Genomic DNA, 20208 nt, shown 5'->3' with positions numbered 1-20208 from the left:
GCTCCTCTATCTTCCTCCAGGTCTCATCGGTGGCCCATAGTTTTCTCTGGGTGCGCAGTTCGCCCAGATTATTCTCGCTGGTGGCGATGAAGGCATTCTTGATAGCGTATTTGGCCCATGAGGAGGTGATGATCAGACGTGATATCGGCACTACGTTCATTCCGTACATCAAGAAGGCTCCATTTCCATTTTCGGCTGATGCAGATGTGGCCGAGAGAAAATTTCCCAAATTTTCAAAACAAACTAGAGCAGCACCGGGAATAGGAATCAAACCCAGCTACCCTCAGGTCTTGCTTTATAGCCGCGCATCTTGCCGTTAGGCTAAGGAGAGAGATGTCGGTGATCGTTCCGATTTCAATCCAATCGATATCATATCGTCACAACCCTTGTTTAGGCGCAACGATAGCTATTACGTGACTCCAGGCAAGTATAAAGAGTATCTTTACAAAGCTTTTTGTGTTCTAAATCCGATCTATAGGGTCGGTGAACCAACCCAGGTCCAGCATTGTACACCAAGGGTTGGAGGCGAACTCATACTCAGCGAAGCGATTGTTGCTTTGACGTCATCTTTTGAGGAATGGGCGTTCGGTATGCTTCTTCCTTCCGCTTCAAACTAGGTACATGGTATAAGACCTATTTTAAGCTATCGGTTCTTTTGCAACAGCAATTATAATCTAACATATATACGTACATAAATTCAACAGCTTTCCTTACACCTATTTTTTACTGGAGGACCCAGCTTTGCCGCTCCGGCTTGATTTACCCGGTTTTTGCTTCTTTGTACTGCTACTACCTTCCTCTTCGCTATCTTTTTCATCGTCGGAACTCTTTAGTAGCTCCGCCAGATTTACGCCAACCAACTTATCGGATTTAGCCTGCGCTTGGGTGAGGAACAGTTCCTTCAAAAATTTCAGCTCCTTCGTTTGATTCTGGATTTTATCCTCCAGAATTTGATTCTTGATCCGCAGCTCATTGACTTTAACCTGGGTTTCCTCGGTGCGTTGTTTGGATTTTACACGACTCTTTTTCACTGCCTAAGAAACGAAAAAATAACGTTCAGAGAATTTAAACGAATTAAAAAACCCAGATTGATCCACCTAGCAGTGATTGTGCCTTTCTCGTGCATTATTAAAAAAAAAACCCAAACAATCCAATGCATTATCGGGAAATTCGTTGAAATGCTGAATAATTTGTGATATTAATTTTACAATCACTAAGAGTAAAATCAGCAGTGATTCAAATCGTTCGGGCCTGTCAGTTTGAATATGAATCTGAAACATTAATTTTTCCAGCAGCTGTTCTAGATTAATTTTTTATACCAGTCAACTGTCAAAAAATTAAAACTGGTACCATAACGATCAGTTCTATTTTCCGCAGATTTGAACCACGATTGAATCACGAGATTCAAATATTTTTCAATTGTTTTGGTGTATGAATGCGTCATTTTATCTACGGATCAATCCACTTTGCAATTACAGCGCCTTTCATGGCAGCAACATAATGATTTCATTTAATTGAAAATTTGAAAAACATGAATAGAACACTGCTGGGGAAACCAGTGAGTTTGTTCTATTTTGCTCCAGATTCAAACTAGAATAGTGGTCGAAAATTTGGAATGAAACTGAATCACTCCTGATTTCACTCTAAGTAAAGTATTAAGCGTGCGCGTTTTATGCGAGCTTTTTTATTATACCAGAAAGCTGCAGAAACGTTATGGCGTTATGCGTCGTAACTTGCATGCAATCAAAGCTTGCGTTGCAATTGTTGTACTAGAGTCGTGTACAAAATCGAATAGAAGAGCTTGCATGGGTTGATACTTCAAGGCATTTTATGGCATGGTATAAGTTAATTACTATGTTCCATAACTACCTTAATATTAGGATTTTTTGGAATGCGCAATCGTTATAAAATTCAATAGTGATCAACTAGAGTTTGTACCCTGTCGAATGCAACTCGTTGCGAGAAAATCGGTTAAAAATTACTATATGAAAAAGTGGCTAATGTTTTTCGGTTTTCGTGTGCGCACACACACACACACATACAGACATTTGTTCAGTTTAACGAGCTGAGTCGATTGGTATATAACATCATGGGTCTCCGAGACGTCTATAAAAAAAACTCGAAGGTGCAGCCCAATTGGGTTGTACGCAAAGGTGACGTTGAACTACGTAGCTGTATGTAATGTACAGGTTGTCGCCTTGAACCTTGTGGTTTTCCGTTAGCCTTGCAAACAAAGGAGCAGAATCCGAAAATGGCGAGATAGATTCTCGTTCCGATCTAGGATGTTTTCGGGTTGGAAACTTTCTATAACTATAGTTTATATATTGTATTTGCCACACAAGATACATACTAATGCAATGGCGGGCATAGAAAGCTTTGTTGGGCAAAATCGAACAGTAAGTTAATAAAAAACGAGAATTCACTAAGAGCGTATTTATTATGATCTGTAGTTCGTTTTTGTACAGTCGCGAATGATCGATAAAGGAAACGGAAATACATTTATAAAGGCGAAAAAAGGTACACGGTTGATTTCTCTCGCAGCGTCAAGTGAAGTTGTCGTTAATGATGGGACGTACTCTATCGGCAGGTGGTGTAATCTAACACTCCTCCTCATCAAATGCCGGTAGATAGTCCAAGTAAACCGGATAGCTGTCTAAGTTTAGATGTTCCTAACGGTTTTGTTAACAGGTCAGCTGCCATTGTTTCGGTGGGACAATACTCCATCCGGATAACGTTTTGGTCGCACAGCTCACGTACATATCTCTCCTTCGTCTCTATGTGCTTCGAGCGACGGTTAATTCGATCAGACTGTACGAACTGTATGCATCCTTGGTTATCCTCCATAATGCATGTCGGTTCGTTCGGAGTTTCACCCATATCGCCAAACAATCTTCTCAACCATATCACTTCTTGGGCTGCTTCTCCTAATGCCACGTACTCGGATTCCATTGAACTAAGTGTAACACAATGTTGGAGTCTGCTTCCCCAAGAAATGGCTCCCCCAGCATACATGAAGACAAATCCAGTAGTTGAGCGACGAGTAGTTATGTCACCCGCCCAATCGGCGTCAGAAAAACCAATAAGACCGGTTTCTTTTCTGTATTCCAATCGAATATCCTTGGTTGATTTTAAGTAACGAAGCACTCTTTTCGCTGCGTTCCAGTCACTTTCTGTTGGTGAACACACCTTTCTGCCAAGAATTGATGCACTGACACTAACATCCGGTCGAGCACACACCGCAATGTATAATAGGGCACCCACGAGACTCCGGTAAGCAGAATTGTCAACAAATGGCGCACTATTATCCGAAGTCGAAACAAACCCTGTGTCCATTGGGCATTTGGTCGGTTTTGCATCCTGTAGTCCGAAGTATGTTGCGATCTTATCAATGTAACTTTCTAAAGAGATACTGTATTTTCCTTCGAGGCGTTTGATCTCTAGTCCAAGAAAGTAGCCCGGTTCTCCCAAGTCGGTGATGTCAAACTGCGTGTTCAACGCTTTTTGCTATTTTATCGATTTCAATTGCACTCTGACAGGCGACGAGTAAGTCGTCAACATACACAAGCAGAAAGATTCGCTGGCCTCCAACGACTTTGGTATAAAGACATTGATCAGTATCACTTCGTCTAAAACCCAGCTGCTGCAACACTGTATGAAGGCGTTGGTTCCAGCATCTGGCCGACTGCTTCAAGCCGTAGATGCTCCGTCGAAGCTTACAGACGAGATGTTCCTTTCCCTCAGTTATGAAACCCGGTGGCTGTTTCATATACAGTTCCTCATTTAGATTACCGAAAAGATATGCGGTTTTAACATCTAAATGGCGAAGAATAAGGTTACGTTGGGATGCGACAGCTAACAATGTTCGCAGCGTTGTTTGTTTGATGACGGGAGCAAATGTTTCCTCAAAATCTATTCCGTACCTCTGAGTGTAGCCTTGAGCTACTAAACGAGCCTTATGTTTTACGATCTCGTTCGATGCGCCACGTTTCACTTTGTAGATCCACCTACAACCAACCGCTTTACGTCCCTTTGGTAATTCTGATAGCTCCCATGTTCCATTTTTGATGTGGGACTCGATCTCCTCCTCCATGGCGGCACGCCACTCTGCTTCGTCGGGACATGACAGAGCTTCTTGCAAAGTATGTGGTTCCTCGTCACCGGCAGCACGAACTTGAAAAATTTCTTCCAGGAGACGCCGTGGAGGAATACCTTTATTGATACGCGACGAACGACGAAGTTGTCCTACTTCTGCTGAATTGTTGATATCCGGATCGTTGTCATCCATTTCATTCTCCGGATTCGAATCTACTTCCGGTAAATTCACGCTTTGTTCTTCAACATTTTCTTCTTCTTCAGACACAGGCAGCTGAATATGCTTCACTTTTCCAGTTTCAGAGTCATTAGGCTTGTCACAATCCTCACTACAACCACTCGTATACTCAAGGAATTTTGCATCCCTACTCACGGTAATACGGTTTGTTGCGAGGTCAAGGAAGCGATACGCTTTCCTTCCTTCGGCATATCCGACAAATATCATTTTTCTTGCTTTGGGGTCTAGCTTTTGTCGTTTTACATCTGGTATATGCACGTACGCTTCGGCTCCGAACACTTGAAGGATCGAATAGTTTGGTTTCTTACCCCACCAGCGTTCGAACGGCGTCACATCAATCGCAGCAGTCGGTGACATATTCAGAAGAAAATTTGCAGTTGTCACAGCTTCTCCCCAATACTGTTTTGGCAAACGGGCTTCCGACAAAAGACATCGCATCATTTCCTGCAAAGTGCGATTTTTCCGTTCCGCAGTACCATTTTGTTGAGGGCTGTAAGGCGCAGTCTGTTCCAACAAAATTCCATTGTCAGCCAAGAATTTCTTCAGAGAAGTACCAGAATATTCACCTCCTCCATCCGAGCGTAAAATCTTGGGCAGCCGTCCGAACTGATTTTGCAGCATTTTTGCATATTCTACTATTTTTCCAGCAGCCTCCGATTTATTAGTCAGCAGGTACACAACACAATACCGGCTGTAATCATCCACCATAGTCATCAGATAACGATTCCCGCGTGGCGTTGCCACCTCCAAGGGTCCACATAAATCAGTATGGACGAGATCTCCCACAGCATTCGATATTGATCCAGACTTCTTAGGAAACGGTGCTCGAGCCATTTTATTTTCGTAGCACACAACGCACTCGGATTTAACCAAACACTTTTCTAATTTCAGTCCAATCCCCAGGTCATTCCGAACGATTTTCTCAATCGCGTGTTCATCTCGATGACCGAGACGACGATGCCATGCATGGATGCAATCATTATTGTGACCCACAGCCGCCGAATATGCCTTCTGTGCTGATGTCTTCAGGCGATACAAGTTACCACATCTTTCAGCACGGAGTATGATGTTACCTTCCTTTACTATTTCACAGTCAGTTTGACTAAACTTCACGGAACAACCTTCATCGGTCAGCCTACTTACCGACAGTAGATTACCGATCAACGCCGGTACATGGTAAACCTGCTTGATTGCCACAGGAACAGTCTTACCACATCCATCCAGCGAACGGAACCGGCTCAAACCTACTCCCACTGCAGCGATCTTATTTCCATTAGCGAGGCCAATCGTTGTGCTAATTTGCTTGACATTTTCCAGGAGCGATGCGTCACTGGTCATATGCGATGTTGCCCCCGAGTCAAGGCAAGGCACCACACCACGTCGCCAGATTCTCCACCGGGTAACCCCGTGGCCAGACACCCCTCATCAGCTTCTTCTTCGTCAATCACTACGTTTGCCTTCTGGCCACATGCACTTTCCTTCTCTTTCTTCTTCCGATCATATACCAATTTCCGGCACACTTTTTCTTTCTTCTTTTTTTTCTTGTTTGTATACACTCACTTCCATCTTCATTGCTTGTTCGTTCCCAACACCGGCATTTTCGCACGACTTTTCCATCCGCTTTCTCCACTCATCCAGCAATTTTCCTTTCACGAACTCCAATTGCAAGTCAGCTTCTGGTCTGCTTTCTAGTGCTGTGATCAAGCCGTCGTAAGATTCGTTCAGACTCGACAGGATGATAGCTACCAGCCAATAATCCTTCAGGGGATCTCCCATATTGGACAATCTGTTTGCCAGCTGAGTAATTTTAGCCAAGTGATCCGCCATGCTCCCATTATCCGGTAAATGCATCCGAAATAATTTTCGCAGAACGTGTATTTTTGTAGCAAGCGATGATCGAGCATGATAATTTTTCAATGACAGCCACATTTCATGTGCAGTTGAAGCATGTAAAACATGGCATGTTTGGCTGTCATCAATTGATAGTCCGATTAGAGCACGAGCCTTGCCATCCTTATACTGCCAAGAGGAAGTTGGCGCTTGCGGCGGAAGCTCATCGATTACATTTTTCAATCCTTCTTTCAGCAGGACAAGCTCCATGCGGAACTTCCAGAGCTCGTAGTTAAAGTCGTTCAACTTATCTACGCCCAAGCTTATGTTCGCCGACATGTTGCTTTGCATTGAAAAAACGATGACACGCCGAAGAAACAATTTTTTTCGCGATGCACTTCTACCCGATTTCTACTCCAAACCGTCCGCGATACTCATACGTGCACTCGCGACGCTGGGCCCATAACCTGTTGGGCAAAATCGAACAGTAAGTTAATAAAAAACGAGAATTCACTAAGAGCGTATTTATTATGATCTGTAGTTCGTTTTTGTACAGTCGCGAATGATCGATAAAGGAAACGGAAATACATTTATAAAGGCGAAAAAAGGTACACGGTTGATTTCTCTCGCAGCGTCAAGTGAAGTTGTCGTTAATGATGGGACGTACTCTATCGGCAGGTGGTGTAATCTAACAAGCTTTCAATTAATAACTCAAGACAAAATTTTCAAAATGACTTATCTGCTTTTGTAAACAAAGATTCAAACGACGATTTGACAAATCTGATAACTGTCGCACGCAAACCAACACCATCAACAGATAGCGGAAACCTTCACCTACCTATTGGTGGTGTTGGTTTGCGTGGGAGAGCTATCAGATTCGTCAAATCGTCGTTTGAATCTTTGTTTACAAAAGCAGATAAGTCGTTTTGAAAATTTTGTCTTGAACTAAAGAAATTTTAAATGAAGATCCATTAATTTCGTAACGCAAAAAAATGCCATTTTCAACCCCCTCCCCTATGTCACATTTTTTGTATGAACCATTGAAAATTTTTGTATGGATTATCACACTTCGGTCAACCCTTTCTTCCCCTCTGAGCGTTACGTAATTTGTGGATGCTCCCTAATAGAAGTTGAAAAGCAGGCCAAGTTCCAGTTGGAATGTAGTGCTATGGAAGAAGAAGCTTGCGATGCACTTACGAGATTGACTGATTCAACGAAACCGATTGCTAAACTGTTTTCAATAGTAAATATTATCATACATAAATATTGCAACACACTGAAGTGGGTTTTTACGCGGAGGATATGGGCCACGTAAATTAAAACAACGTTAAAAACCGCCCAAATCCCAAAATATGTCTGAATAAATCGCGGAAATCCCGAAATTCGGGTGAAAAAAAATCGCATAATAAGCAATTCGTGTAAAAACAAACCGCGTAAAAACTACTTCAGTGTAGATCGTGTATGAAGCGTTGATTCTTCCTTGATCGAATGATCCAAGAAAATTGAAAATCCATCGAGAAACGGCTGAAATATTAACGATCAAAGCCTATCATATTTTCGTGATGTTTTTCGTTTTTTTGCAATCGTAAAGTGTACCCCAATATAGAAAAGACAGACGTAGTTCTACGTCAAAAGTCCGATTTTAGAGTGAAATGATAGCCTTTCGGTAAATACAACTTTGTTGTACGAGAGAGGCAAAATCGATAGTGTTCTTCGATGAAATGAAATCACCTTTCGGATGGTGAAATAATAATCTACGCACCTGATTGTTTCGGTCCCGCTTCTTGCGATACTCGTCGTCATCCTCGTCCGTTGTAGGTGCTTTCCGTTTCGGTGGCATCTTGCGGAATTTCTGTAGTTTCAAATAATTTTTATTGTATGATATGACGAGAAATTCAAAAATATTACAGACGTTGTCACAACAAATCTTCCGCGTTCGCAAGGTGAAAGCAAAAAACAAAACCTCAAGCGTCAAAAGGCTCGCAAAGCAAAACACACGCAGGGTTGGAGTTGAAAGAATGCTAAATATAACAAATTATGTTTTTTGCTATTGGGTGGTCTGGGTGATGACAGCTCGCCGAAGTTGTATTTCAACAGGACAGACTAGCCGAATTCGTTTCCAATAAATACAGTACACTGAGGAAAATGGACGTACGATTTTCAATAAAACGCCTTATGGAAATTTGCCACAAGGAATCGGTATGAATTTCAATATGTTGCCTTATGAATGATGATTTTCATTTAAAAAAAAGTGAAGTGCGGCAGACTCGAGGGGCGATTCACTTGTGTATTTTTGATTCAGCCCGACGAATTGAATGATGTATTGATGTATTTTCCGTGTATTTCAACGTATTGGATGAAATAATGCACTAAATTGAATTAATGTAATTATTTGTTCAATAAAGTATTATTAACGAATTTTTTCACAAATACGGATTGAAATCGAATATTTGAATATTTTGATCGCAATTTTGACGTTTCAGTATTTACGTTTGATGTTAAATTTGAAGCCGAAAAAATCCAATTGTATGGCGTAGTTTTTCTCGGAGTTTTCATCAGTCCCTATCTGCATTTCTTTCGCATTTTTTCTGGCATTTTATGATAAAATCAATATTCAAATACAAGTGGGATGTGTGGAATGATACTATGGAGATGAAACTTACATGTTAGGAAATTGATTTATGTTGGATGTATTATTATGGAAGGTAGATTCACGCATCGGAAATCATGTGGTCGAATTTTCCGAAGGATTTTCATTCCATAAATATTAATGGAGCGGGATTGGCGGGAATGCGACAAGTAAAATTTAAAATCGTGGTCAATTTAAAATACAACCGGGACCAGTCTGGTGGAAATAATACCTTCCTGCAAACCATAATTCAAGACAAAATTTTCAAAACGACTTATCTGCTTTTATAAACAAAGATTCAAACGACGATTTGGCGAATCTGATGGCTCTTCCACGCAAACCAGCACCATCAACAGGTAGCGGAAACCTTCACCTACCTATTGATGGTGTTGGTTCGCGTGGGAGAGCTATCAGATTCGTCAAATCGTCGTTGGAATCTTTGTTTACAAAAGCAGATAAGTCGTTTTGAAAATTTTGTCTTGAATTTTACTCGTGCAGAATTATAGCAGATCAAGAGAAAGTGGCATATTCCTATGCTCGGTGGCATGTTTGATTTCAGATATGGCTATTGAACATGAATTATTAAAATAAATGATAATATCAGTGTGAAACAATCGATGAATACAATAAAGCCATTATTTTCGATGCTTTTGAAACATCTCTTCATTCATATACCAAATAAAACAAGTTTTAAAAATACTCCAACAACCTTGCCAATAACTGAATCAATATGAAAAACATATATTTCTTCCTGCGATATTTTTGTAAACACACAATTTACTGCGGATATTCCATGGATTTCAGGTCTCTGCTGTCAAACTTAATCAATATATGTTTAGCATAATTATCGAAGGTCTTACATGTTTCTGAAACGTACTTCGAAGTTTTATATACACACTTAGTTTTTATTTCTGCAGCTCGGCAAAAATCCGCACAGCCGTGCGCCAGCAAAATAAAAAACTGATATTCCGGCAAAAATGATGTTTGTTAGCTGATTTTCGGCAAATTATTTGCTGATTTTCAGCAATTTTGACAGAAATCTCGGCAAAAAACATGTTTGCTGGGGCACGGTTGTGCGAATCTCGGTAAAAGTTGACCATTTTGCTGAGATCCCGGTAAAAAATATTAAGTGTGTAGAGGATTATATATCCTTTCTCGTTAACTGCGGAAAGCAGCTGCCATCCTTCATGATGTTGTTTTGTTTCCTTCGTCGTGTGTATTTTGCCGCTTTTTACAGTACATGTATATTTAAATCCGAATAGACATTAAATGTTTTCTTTTTATAAATGGCAATTTTCTTGCGTAATAATAGAAATGAACGATTTTACCCATATTTCTGTGCATTAAAATATTTCTTTGCACTATTTGCATTAAAATGTGGTTTTCGTGTAATAATATATTTCCGTGCATTATTTGTATTTTGTGCAATATTTGTATTTTTGTGTAATATTTGTATTTATTTTATTTATGTATTTTTGATTCATCATTCGATAACAGTGAATCGCCCCTCGGGCAGACTGGGTTCGAACCATGGACCGAGCCATGGACGTCGGGATCGGGAGGCCGGTATGTATACTACACGCCCATCGACGCTTGGGTATTCGAGGTGGTAACTGCGTATAAGAAGCACTGTTGATGGAGTAATCAGTCGAATATTCATAAGGAGCCAGTTATGAATTTCGATAGTTCAGTTCGCTGAGTGTAGACGTTCGGGGCAAGCCAGAGTAAACGCGACGTGCGATGCGACGCGACGCGACTCACGTAAAAGAATAACAATCATTATCAACAGGGTGTCAAATTGCACTGTCGCGTCGCGTCGCATCGCACGTCGCGTTTACTCTGGCGGGCACCTTCGATAACTGCAATGCTTTTCAACTGCAATTCGGATAGAAATACTAGAATAAGAGATCAGCAAAGACGCCATCTTGTTTCCAATTGAACCGTCAAAAGCGGTTCCAATTCGACTTGTTTACTTTTTGCATCCATAAGAAGCAAGCAAAAGTTCAAGTGCTGCCAGTATTATTTTCACGATTTCATGCATTTTCATACGTTGCCAATTCCTCGGCCAATTTTTTTTTCTCGGACAGTTTTTCAATCCGCCGGTCTCTGGTTATAGGGTTGCTAGTAGCGGAAACCTTCACCTACCTATTGATGGTGTTGGTTTGGTAAGTGAATTGAGCAGTCGCTTGAATCGAACGCGAATTGAACGTGTGTGAACACCTTAATTCAATTCACTTGAAGGAAAAGAAAGTTGACAGGGCAAGTGAGTTGAACAACTCAATTGGATTTAATTGCCTTGTCAAAAGATGAGCTTGTTTAACTTTCTTTTCGTTCAAGTGAGTTGAATGTAGACGGATAGGAAGGCGTCGGTTAGTTGTAGTTGCTCTTCGGTAGATTAAGGAAGTTTGTTGCATATATTTGGGTCCCCTAAAATATGTGTGCGACCAATATTTCAATACAAGATTTTCAAAACGACTTATCTGCTTTTGTAAACAAAGATTCAAACGTCGATTTGACGAATCTGATAGCACTCCTACGCAAACCAATACCATAAATCAAGACAAAATTTTCAAAACGACTTATCTGCTTTTGTAAACAAAGATTCAAACGACGATTTGACAACAGGTAGCGGAAACCTTCACCTAGCTATAGACGAATCCAAGTAAAAATAAGAAGAAGACAAACGACGGTGTTAACTTTGACAGATCCTACAGGACAGCATAGGGGGATCATTTTAAAATGCTTATAATAAATTCTAGACAAAATTTAATTAAAATCTGATTGATGTACGGTACGGAAAAAGTTCTGAATTACATATCTGGAAGCTTATCTCAATTTTTTGAATATTTTCCAAAAATGTATCTATCATACAGTAGGGTGGTTCAAAAAATCGATTTTGCTCCACAGTGCTCATCTGATTCATTACCATGTACTGAGTGTCCTCTGAAAATTTGAGCTCATTTGGATTAAAACTGATTTAGCACAAGCCGTTTCAAGTTTGCATGCAAATTAGTATGGGGAAATTTATTTTTTCATTATACTGTTAATGACGCTTCCCCATTATGCGCAGGTTAAAAGAAAACCTACATAGCTTGAAGGAATACTCAACAGCTTCCACCCAACGAAAACTGCATGTTGATTAATCGCCCCAATAATTAGTAATCGATTTTAAGACAGGTTACGAATCTTTAGTCATGATCGTTAAACTTCTTTGAGGGCATCACTGAAATGTGCAGTGCAACATAGTAGCCTGAATTTGTGTGTGCTATCTTTCGCGCCACGAGCAGTAATGTTGCCTGTTGATGAGTTATGCAATTAGCTCCAGAAAACCACGGTATAGCGAGGGGCTGTCAACTCATGTATTTACGATTCATCTGCCTGAATTGAAAAGGCGTATTGAGGAATTATTTTGAATTTCTGTATTTTTTTAGCGTATTGACGTATTTTTGTGTATTTTTGTATTGTAGTGTATTAAATTCATCATTAATTGAATTTTACGTGTATTTTTCATTATGAATTGAATTTTTCTCGTCTTGTTGACGGTATTTTTTTTCATTCGCGAAGTCGAGGCAAAGTTCTGGAATGGCAGCTATGTTTCATTCAAACTCTGACAGATAGCAATGGGATTTAAGAAGAGCAAGGGAGCAATGGGAGGAGGGAAGAGATTTTTGCTTCGACCTCGTGAAATTGCATTATTATCGTGCTCATATTTGCCAAAACCATCAAATTCTTTTCAAAACAAAGACAAGAAGATTACATGTTTCAATATATTTTGATCTTGAATGAAATGAAAACTTTTTCGATAATGATGTATTTATGCTGAGAACTATTTTTGCTACGTTAGCATCGAGATTAATATTTAGAAAGCTGGTAAAAATGATTGAAAGGTTCAAAAATGTTTTGGATCACGTTATGGTCACTCATTGCCATTTATTTTGATTTGAAATCTAAACACCCTGAAATCAAAATTATTGATGATTTCACAGCATATTCGAGTGCTTATTTTACTATTGAGATCAATTCACGAAGACTTAGAGAAAAAACTGACACTGAATGATAGGAAAGATGTTCAAAAATCAATTTCTTGCCGAAAAAGTCATTTTGGTTTTACCGCAATATTTTATATAAAATTCAAGGTATATCTGAGCTCTGCCGGCCAGTGTAGTTTCTAATGTCCTGGGACAACCCGGAAATCATGTGGATTGCGATAAAAGCTGTGAACGTTTTCGGATGATTTTTCAAATATCGTTATAGTTATAACTATTCACCAACAAAACATTCCAGCTCTACCTTGAAACTCGCTTTGAACACATCCGAAATTGTCTTAAATACGTTGATGCGAGCAAATCCCGCAGGGGGATTCGCTGGGTGATTGGATCCCCAAGGATATCCTCCACAATATTCCAAAAGTGATTTTTTCATCTCGATTGTGTCCATCCTACTTGGTGCAGGTACCGCTGATCGAGTCGGTAGTAATGGAATGGAGATTACATGCCTACACAAGTTGTGCCTCAGATTTTCTTTTTCAAAACAATAATTCCATTTCCATATCTGTCAAAATAAACAGATTGGTATTGACATGTATTGACGTATTTTTGGTGAATCGGCGTATTAATCAGGTATTAAAATTGTACTTTATGTCGTATTGACGGATTGTCGGTGTATTAATGAATTATTTCGAATTAAGGTTCCAAGAAGAATTTTTGTATTTTTCAAGTATTTTTTCATGTATTTTTAGATGCACGTATTTACAATTCAACTGATTTAACGAGTTGATCGCCCCTCGCGGTATAGATTAAATTCGATTACTAATTATTGGAACGATTAATTGAGATGCGGTTTTCACTGAGTGACAGCTGTTGAGTATTCCTTTTAGCTATTAAGGTTTTCTTTTAACCTACGCTTGATGGGGAAGCGTCATTAACAGTATATTAAAAAATAAATTTCCCCATACTAATTTACATGCAAACTTGAAACGGCTTGTGCTAAATCAGTTTTAATCCAAATGAGCTCAAATTTTTAGAGGATACTCAGAACATGGTAAAGAATCAGTTGAGCACTGTGGAGCAAAATCGATTTTTTGAACCACCCTAATCATACAGTTCGGAACTTTTTCCGTACCATACATCAATCAGATTTTAATTAAATTTTGTCTAGAATTTATTATAAGCATTTTAAAATGATCTCCCTATGCTGTCCTGTAGGATCTGTCAAAGTTAACACCGTCGTTTGTCTTCTTCTTATTTTTACTTGGATTCGTCTATTGGTGGTGTTGGTTTGCGTGGGAGAGCTATCAGATTCGTCAAATCGTTGTTTGAATCTTTGTTTACAAAAGCAGATAAATCGTTTTGAAAATTTTGTCTTGAAATGCGAAGGTGAAGGTTTCTGCTACCTGCGGATGGCGTCGGTTTCCGTGGGATTGCTTTCATATTCGTCAAATCGTCGTTTGTATCGTTGTTTACAAAAGCAGATAAGTTGTTTTGAAAATTTGGTATTGATTTATATTCAATATGAAGAATTTTCTCAATGACTTTCAAAATAAAAACTTTTTTACCAAACAGGGATACCTGAATTAGGTGTGTAACGTGCATAATGACTGATTGCAGCCCTGTTTTTAAACATAACCTCGTTTATATGAGAATCAAAACAGAACGACAGAATGTCAAAACAAAACGGTGAACGGTGGATCGACAACGCACATTTTTCGAACGGTCAATAATCGTGCACATGCTGTCAAAAATTTATTTTATTTTCATAAAATTGTTCAAATAGTGTGAATTTTGTGCGTGAAAGTAATTTAAATATTCATTTCGGTGTGGCTGTGAAATAGTGTGATAAAAATGTCCATCAAACAAACGAAAAAGCAAGACAAAAAAGACAATTTGGACGAGAACAAACAGCAACCGAAACAGTCGAGAAAAGGCAAGAAAAAAATCATCTTCGGAGAGGATGGCGAACAGCAGGAAGTTCCGGTGGATTCGATAGAGAATCCGATTACCCCGAACATTGAAAGTGGGGATGGTGGTGGACCTAAAGGAAAGAAGCACCATCAGAAAAAGCCAATGTCGGTCCAAGGGGATGACGGTGCGGACACAATTGAGCGCCGTTGGTACGAGCATTTCGATGGGTACAATACGGTCGGCGAGCTGGTAGAACTGAAAGATGCGGAAATCGCCGAGCTCAGGAAGCTTTGTCGTGTGGCTTTCGAGGCGGAAAATCGTACGCTGATGAAGAACAATCCGTCCGATGCGAAGTGGTTGTTAACGGCGCTGGAGAAGGGTACTTCTCGGGATAGGGCCAACGCTGGAGCACTGTTGGTGCAAACGAATCCACTTTGTAACTTGCAGGTGAGGGGCAAACCGATACCGTTTTGACTCATGTTTCGAACCTTAGCGGGCTTAAACTTTGATGGACTTCCGTGCAAATTATCAAGATTTTTAAAATTATTGTCTTTATTCAAGAGACTTGTAAACCTAGGCTGGCTCATCTCTGATTAATAATCAAGATTGCTAACGAATTCAAGATTCTAGTAAGGGATTTGAGTCAAAATGTTAACAAACATCAGATGTTTGAAATGCATACTATTAAGATTTCTCTCTGGTTCTATGATTTAAATACTAAATTGTGTGCTTGTGTGAACAAATATATTTGCAGGCGCTGGAGACTGTGGTGGCCATGGTTAAACTTTCCAACAAAGGACACTTGGATGTAGTGGAAGTTCTGTCCGAATTGATGCTGAATTCTGTAATGCCGATGGACCGCAAGTTGGTTTCTATTCCATTGAGAGGTGCGGATTGGAAAAATGTTAAGAAGCAGGAGTTGGAAAAGGGCTTGCGAGATAGGATATATGCGTATTGGCATTTTGAGGATGCATTGAGAGATGTATATTTCACATATCTGAACAATTTATCGGCGGTTATCCAAACCGGGCAGGATAACAGCAAAATGAAGGTGATTCAGTATGCATCCAAATTGTTCACCATGATCCCTGAGAAAGAAGCCTATCTGCTGTCGATGTTAGTCAATAAGTTGGGAGACCCGAGCAAGAAGGTAGCTGTGAAAGCGTTGTATCACTTAACGGAAGTCGCAAAGAAACACTCGGCTATGTGTCCGGTGATTGTGACGGAGACCGAGAAGCTACTCTTCAGGAATAACATCTCACCAAGTGCGCAGCATTACGCGCTGACATTCTTGGCAGCAATAAGCAACCATGGCGATTTCAGTTCATGCGAAAAGATGATCAACATTTGTTTCTCGTTTTTCAAGATTTTAACAGACAAAGGAGAAGTGAACAGTCGGACGATGCAAGCAATATTGGCCTGTCTCAGGAAAGCGATCGGAAATGTTAAACGCAATGTAGATATAGCGAATTTCGTGAAACCTGAGGTATTGAACACTGTCTATCGTATGATCCATTTGGCGGATATATCGATCGCCTGTCAAGGTCTCTCGCTTATGCTGGAAATCACTGAATCCCGAGGAGTGGAACAAAATCGGTTCTACAATGCCTTGTATCGCAAGTTGCTTGATTCACGGTTGGCCACCGTAGGCCCACGTATTTCGAATATTTTCTTTTATATCATCCATCGTGCAATTCAGAACGATCCCATTCCAGAACGCGCTATGGCCTTTATCAAACGATTGCTCCAGGTTGCCTTCCAGTTTCCGCCAACTAAGGTTTGCGGGGTGTTGATCATCGTCAGCAAGATTTTGCGGAAACGTAGGCAGTTACATATGGATGGATACACTGCGGCACAAAACGAAACGAAAGGTAAACAGATTTCGGTACAGGAGGACGTTGATGTGGAGCAAGACGGAGAGGATAACAAAGTGGCCATCAAAAAGGAAAGCAACCGTAAAGTGACGAACTATGATCCGTTTCATAGAGCTTCGGAATTCGCTGGGGCGGAGTACACGGTGCGTTATGAGCTGGCACGGTATCTAGAATACTTCCACCCAACGGTCAAGTCATTCGCCAACAGCATCATAAACAGTGAGTATAAAGTACATTTACAAAAACTCAAACAATTCAAATTAAGCCCCGGACTCATAGATAAATATTGTTTGTATTATGGGGTACCTAATGTTTAAAACAGTAAAGCAAATTAACTCAGGTTTCTGATAACAGGAGAAAATCTTGGATGTGAAAAGAATAAAGGGTCCATTCTACGATATGGTAATTTCTCATTCGAATATTCAGCATCAATTATTACTCAATACCGTTTTAATGATTAATTAAGGGCTTAGCAGTTTGATACTAGAATAAAATTACACAAATTTATATATTTATTCACAAATTTATAAAATTTACAAACTTGAATTCAATTCATTTTCTATATATTTAGGGAAAACAAGTTTGAGATCTAATGATTCGATAACTATTTAACTATTCTTCCTCCAGATTCCACGCTTAGCTACTACGGTGATCCGCTGCGAGACTTCTCGCTGGGACACTTCCTAGATCGGTTTGCCTTCAAGAATCCCAAAAAGCCCAAAACGGAGGAAAACGCCGATGGGGAACAGGTCCCTAAGAAGAAAATTCTGGGCGTGGCGCAGCGAAAGGGTGACTACGTCCCTAGCGGATCACGTGGGATCTCCGTTCATTCGCTCACTAAAGATCATTGCACCGAGGACGAAAAATACATTTTCCAGTACGTGTTGATCGAGTTATTTATTCTTTAACTAAATATTAATTTGAAAATATTCAATCAGTTTTCTGGAGCAAAAACGGGAACGGCTACGCGAGGCCAAGGAGGAAGCCAAAGCCAAGAAGGATGCAAAAGGAATTGTGGACGATGACGATGATCTGTCGGATGCGGAATCGTTGGACGATGATGAGTTCGATTCGTATCTGGACCGTCTGGGAGTGCCGGGCGCGGATGATGATGGTGCGGACATCGATCAGGAGGTGGACTTTATGAACGAGTTCGAGCAGGATTTGGCCAAGAAAGCTGACAAAAAGAAGAAAAAGAAGCAAACGGAAGAGGAAGAAGATGATGATTTTGGCGATTGGGATGAATCACAGGATATTGATGATGACGATGAAGATGGTGAAGACGATGATGAGGATGATGAACGAGCACCATTTGACGTAGAGGATGATGAATTCAGTGATGGTGGAAGTATTTCGTTAGACGAGGACGATTTGGATGATGAGGATGAAGATGATGACGAAGAAGAGGACGAAGATGAGGATGATGAGGAAGACGAACCAAAATTCAAAAAGAAACGACGAGAGGGTGGTTTGAGCGATCGCGAGTTCCAGAAGAAGCTGAAGACGGGAGATTTCAATTCGCTGTTTGCTGCAGCAGATGATTTCTCGGAAATGCTGGAGAAGAATGTCGGTTCGAAGGAAAGCAAATCGCACGGCACGCTGGGTGAAATTTTCAATAAGGATAATGCCCCTATGAAGCAGATGGAATGGGAACAAGCCCGGTTCAGTGGTAAAAGCAGAATGCAGAGTGGCAAAAAGCGTTTCATCAGTAAAAAGCATGGTTCATCGTCTGGAGGAATGGGAGGCAACAAGAAGTTCAAAGGCGGTAGGGTGGAAAAAAGGCAATCGAAAACGTTCGGAAAAGGTAAAAAGGGCGGAGTAAAAGCGGGAGGTAAGCGAAGAAAGTAGTTCTTTGATTAAACTTTGTACTAGAAGTAAGTGCTAGTAAACGCCTAAAAAATGTTGAGTTACAGACGATGTAATTAAGAGCAGTTTAGAACAGTGGCGTTTCCCTAACCTCAATCTACCTGTGCACTGAGTTTAAATTTAAGGAATTGGTGTGCGGAAATGCCTAGAATAACTAGATTTTGATTAATATAAACGACTCTGATAATTTTCTTTTCCATCTGGGCTGTCAAAATATCAAAATTTTCACTTACCCACACAGGAAAAAAGTGAGGTTACGCGACGCCACTGGTTTAGAATGTTGTCTTCAATTGTCCGAAGTCCTTATCTATAGTTTTTACTCAGAACAACTTGTCATAAGATGAGTTAGTCAAGGAGTTAGCACTATTCCATTTTACCACTGTGCATTATATATTTGTAATATTTGCATTTTTGTTGATTTTTTTAATCGTCTGGTACAGTACATCACTTGGACTTGTATCATCTCAACAAAATCGAATAATATAAACTTAGCACAGACAAGTGCCTATTTTACAGCCCTGGACCTTTTTTAGTAAGGGGGTCTGTTCACAAATTACGTAACGCAAAAATCCGAGTTTTTGACCCCCTCCCGCCCCCTCGTAACAAAAAGTAACATTTTGGGTACCCCCTCCCTCCTCCATGTAACGGGTAACTGTGAAAATTTTAAAGGCAGATTTTTTTTTCTTTGCTGAGGCATTTGGGTTTTGGTATTTTTTACACACTGTTAGGGACGGCACATGATCAAAAATCAAGGATTTTAAGAATGCAGCTAGTAGAAACGAAAATAGAATTTGCGATCATAATCAATTACATAGATTAGCGGTGGTGTCGATACAATATTCGCTTGGTATTTTTACGCATATCAGTCTTGCTATGTCAGCATGCTTGATTTCGATAATGACTAATGTTCGATAACGATAAACAACAATTACTTCAATCAATGATTGACAAAACATTGACAAGACATTCAAATAAATTTTTATTCGCGTTATGCGTAACATTTGGTAGTACCCACCCCCTCCCCCACCTTTTAGTGTAACAAAGTATAACGCAAGTTGGACCACCCCCTCCCCCCAAAAGCGTTACGTAATTTGTGAACAGACCCTTAAACGGTTGAGAGAGGCAACTCAGGAAAACCAGGTATGGGTATCATATACAATTACAAAAGCCTCATTATTGCACTAGTCTTGATCTCCCTGGCCAGAGACTATCAAAAATACTCAGATAATATTGCGGCAGAGCGGTTTGTTGCTTACCACCATGTTCCGTTTAGGTATGGAGATCCGTTGGAATTTCCGACATTTGTAGAGTAGATGATCTTCTTGGCATTTTACACAGTGCCAATGTTGCATTTGAACAGTGGTGTTGCTCGAGTGGCGAAACGGGGCTTTTTTTTTTTGGTAGAGTAAGCGGAGGATTTAGGTGGTAGAGCAGCAAGGACCTTTATTGTACGCTGCAGGAATTCGGTCAGATCCATAATAGTATCCTTCTCCCTCGTCCAAGAAATCTCCTCCCAGCTTCTCCTAGTTTACAAAGTTCTGAAAACTCAGATGTGAATATGTACATTATGTGGAAGATTTTGATTTGAAAAACATATTGGAGGTAACCATACTTTCCATTTATTTTCCACGCCAACACCACCATCTATTTCCCACGCCAACACTTCCAAGTGTGGAAAGCAGAGGCGTGGCGTGATGAAAATGCTCACCTGTGCACTAATATAATTTGTTCTATGTTTAAGAAGTTTTCAAATTATCATCAAGCTCTTTATATAATGAT

At 40.1% G+C, this 20208-nt stretch overlaps 2 protein-coding genes across 3 annotated transcripts; one reads left to right on the top strand and one right to left on the bottom strand.

Moving 5' to 3' along the window:
• Positions 1–636: 636 nt before the first annotated feature.
• LOC134208871 (CCAAT/enhancer-binding protein gamma) lies at positions 637–8183 on the bottom strand. 2 transcript variants are annotated; one of them, XM_062684821.1, is made up of 3 exons: positions 8073–8183; positions 7923–8012; positions 637–1034 (listed from the first exon to the last, which is right to left on the bottom strand). In XM_062684821.1, the coding sequence occupies exons 2-3, from the start codon at positions 7998–8000 to the stop codon at positions 717–719; spliced, it is 396 nt and encodes a 131-aa protein (XP_062540805.1). In that variant the 5' UTR covers positions 8001–8012; positions 8073–8183; the 3' UTR covers positions 637–716. The 2 variants fall into 2 exon arrangements, with proteins under 2 accessions (XP_062540805.1, XP_062540806.1); XM_062684822.1 differs by having other exon boundaries at positions 8069–8129.
• A 6270-nt stretch (positions 8184–14453) lies between these two features.
• LOC134208870 (CCAAT/enhancer-binding protein zeta) lies at positions 14454–18485 on the top strand. The gene is made up of 4 exons (XM_062684820.1): positions 14454–15136; positions 15444–16782; positions 17191–17440; positions 17502–18485. The coding sequence occupies exons 1-4, from the start codon at positions 14630–14632 to the stop codon at positions 18409–18411; spliced, it is 3006 nt and encodes a 1001-aa protein (XP_062540804.1). The 5' UTR covers positions 14454–14629; the 3' UTR covers positions 18412–18485.
• The last annotated feature ends 1723 nt before the right edge of the window (positions 18486–20208 follow it).

Source organism: Armigeres subalbatus, chromosome 2 (genome assembly GCF_024139115.2).
Source record: "Armigeres subalbatus isolate Guangzhou_Male chromosome 2, GZ_Asu_2, whole genome shotgun sequence".
In the NCBI taxonomy this organism is placed as follows: domain Eukaryota; kingdom Metazoa; phylum Arthropoda; class Insecta; order Diptera; family Culicidae; genus Armigeres; species Armigeres subalbatus.
The sequence above is the reverse complement of the archived record's forward strand: the minus strand, read 5'-3'. Positions and strand labels throughout refer to the sequence as shown.

Bases quoted from the DNA above. Each gene is read 5' to 3' on its own strand.
- LOC134208871 (XM_062684821.1), bottom strand. From the start codon at position 8,000: ATGCCACCGAAACGGAAAGCACCTACAACGGACGAGGATGACGACGAG. The intron at 1,035-7,922 runs GTGCGTAGATTA...TTCGTTTCTTAG, and splicing joins AGCGGGACCGAAACAATCAG to GCAGTGAAAAAGAGTCGTGT.
- LOC134208870 (XM_062684820.1), top strand. From the start codon at position 14,630: ATGTCCATCAAACAAACGAAAAAGCAAGACAAAAAAGACAATTTGGAC. The intron at 15,137-15,443 runs GTGAGGGGCAAA...ATATATTTGCAG, and splicing joins ATCCACTTTGTAACTTGCAG to GCGCTGGAGACTGTGGTGGC. The intron at 16,783-17,190 runs GTGAGTATAAAG...TTCTTCCTCCAG, and splicing joins CGCCAACAGCATCATAAACA to ATTCCACGCTTAGCTACTAC.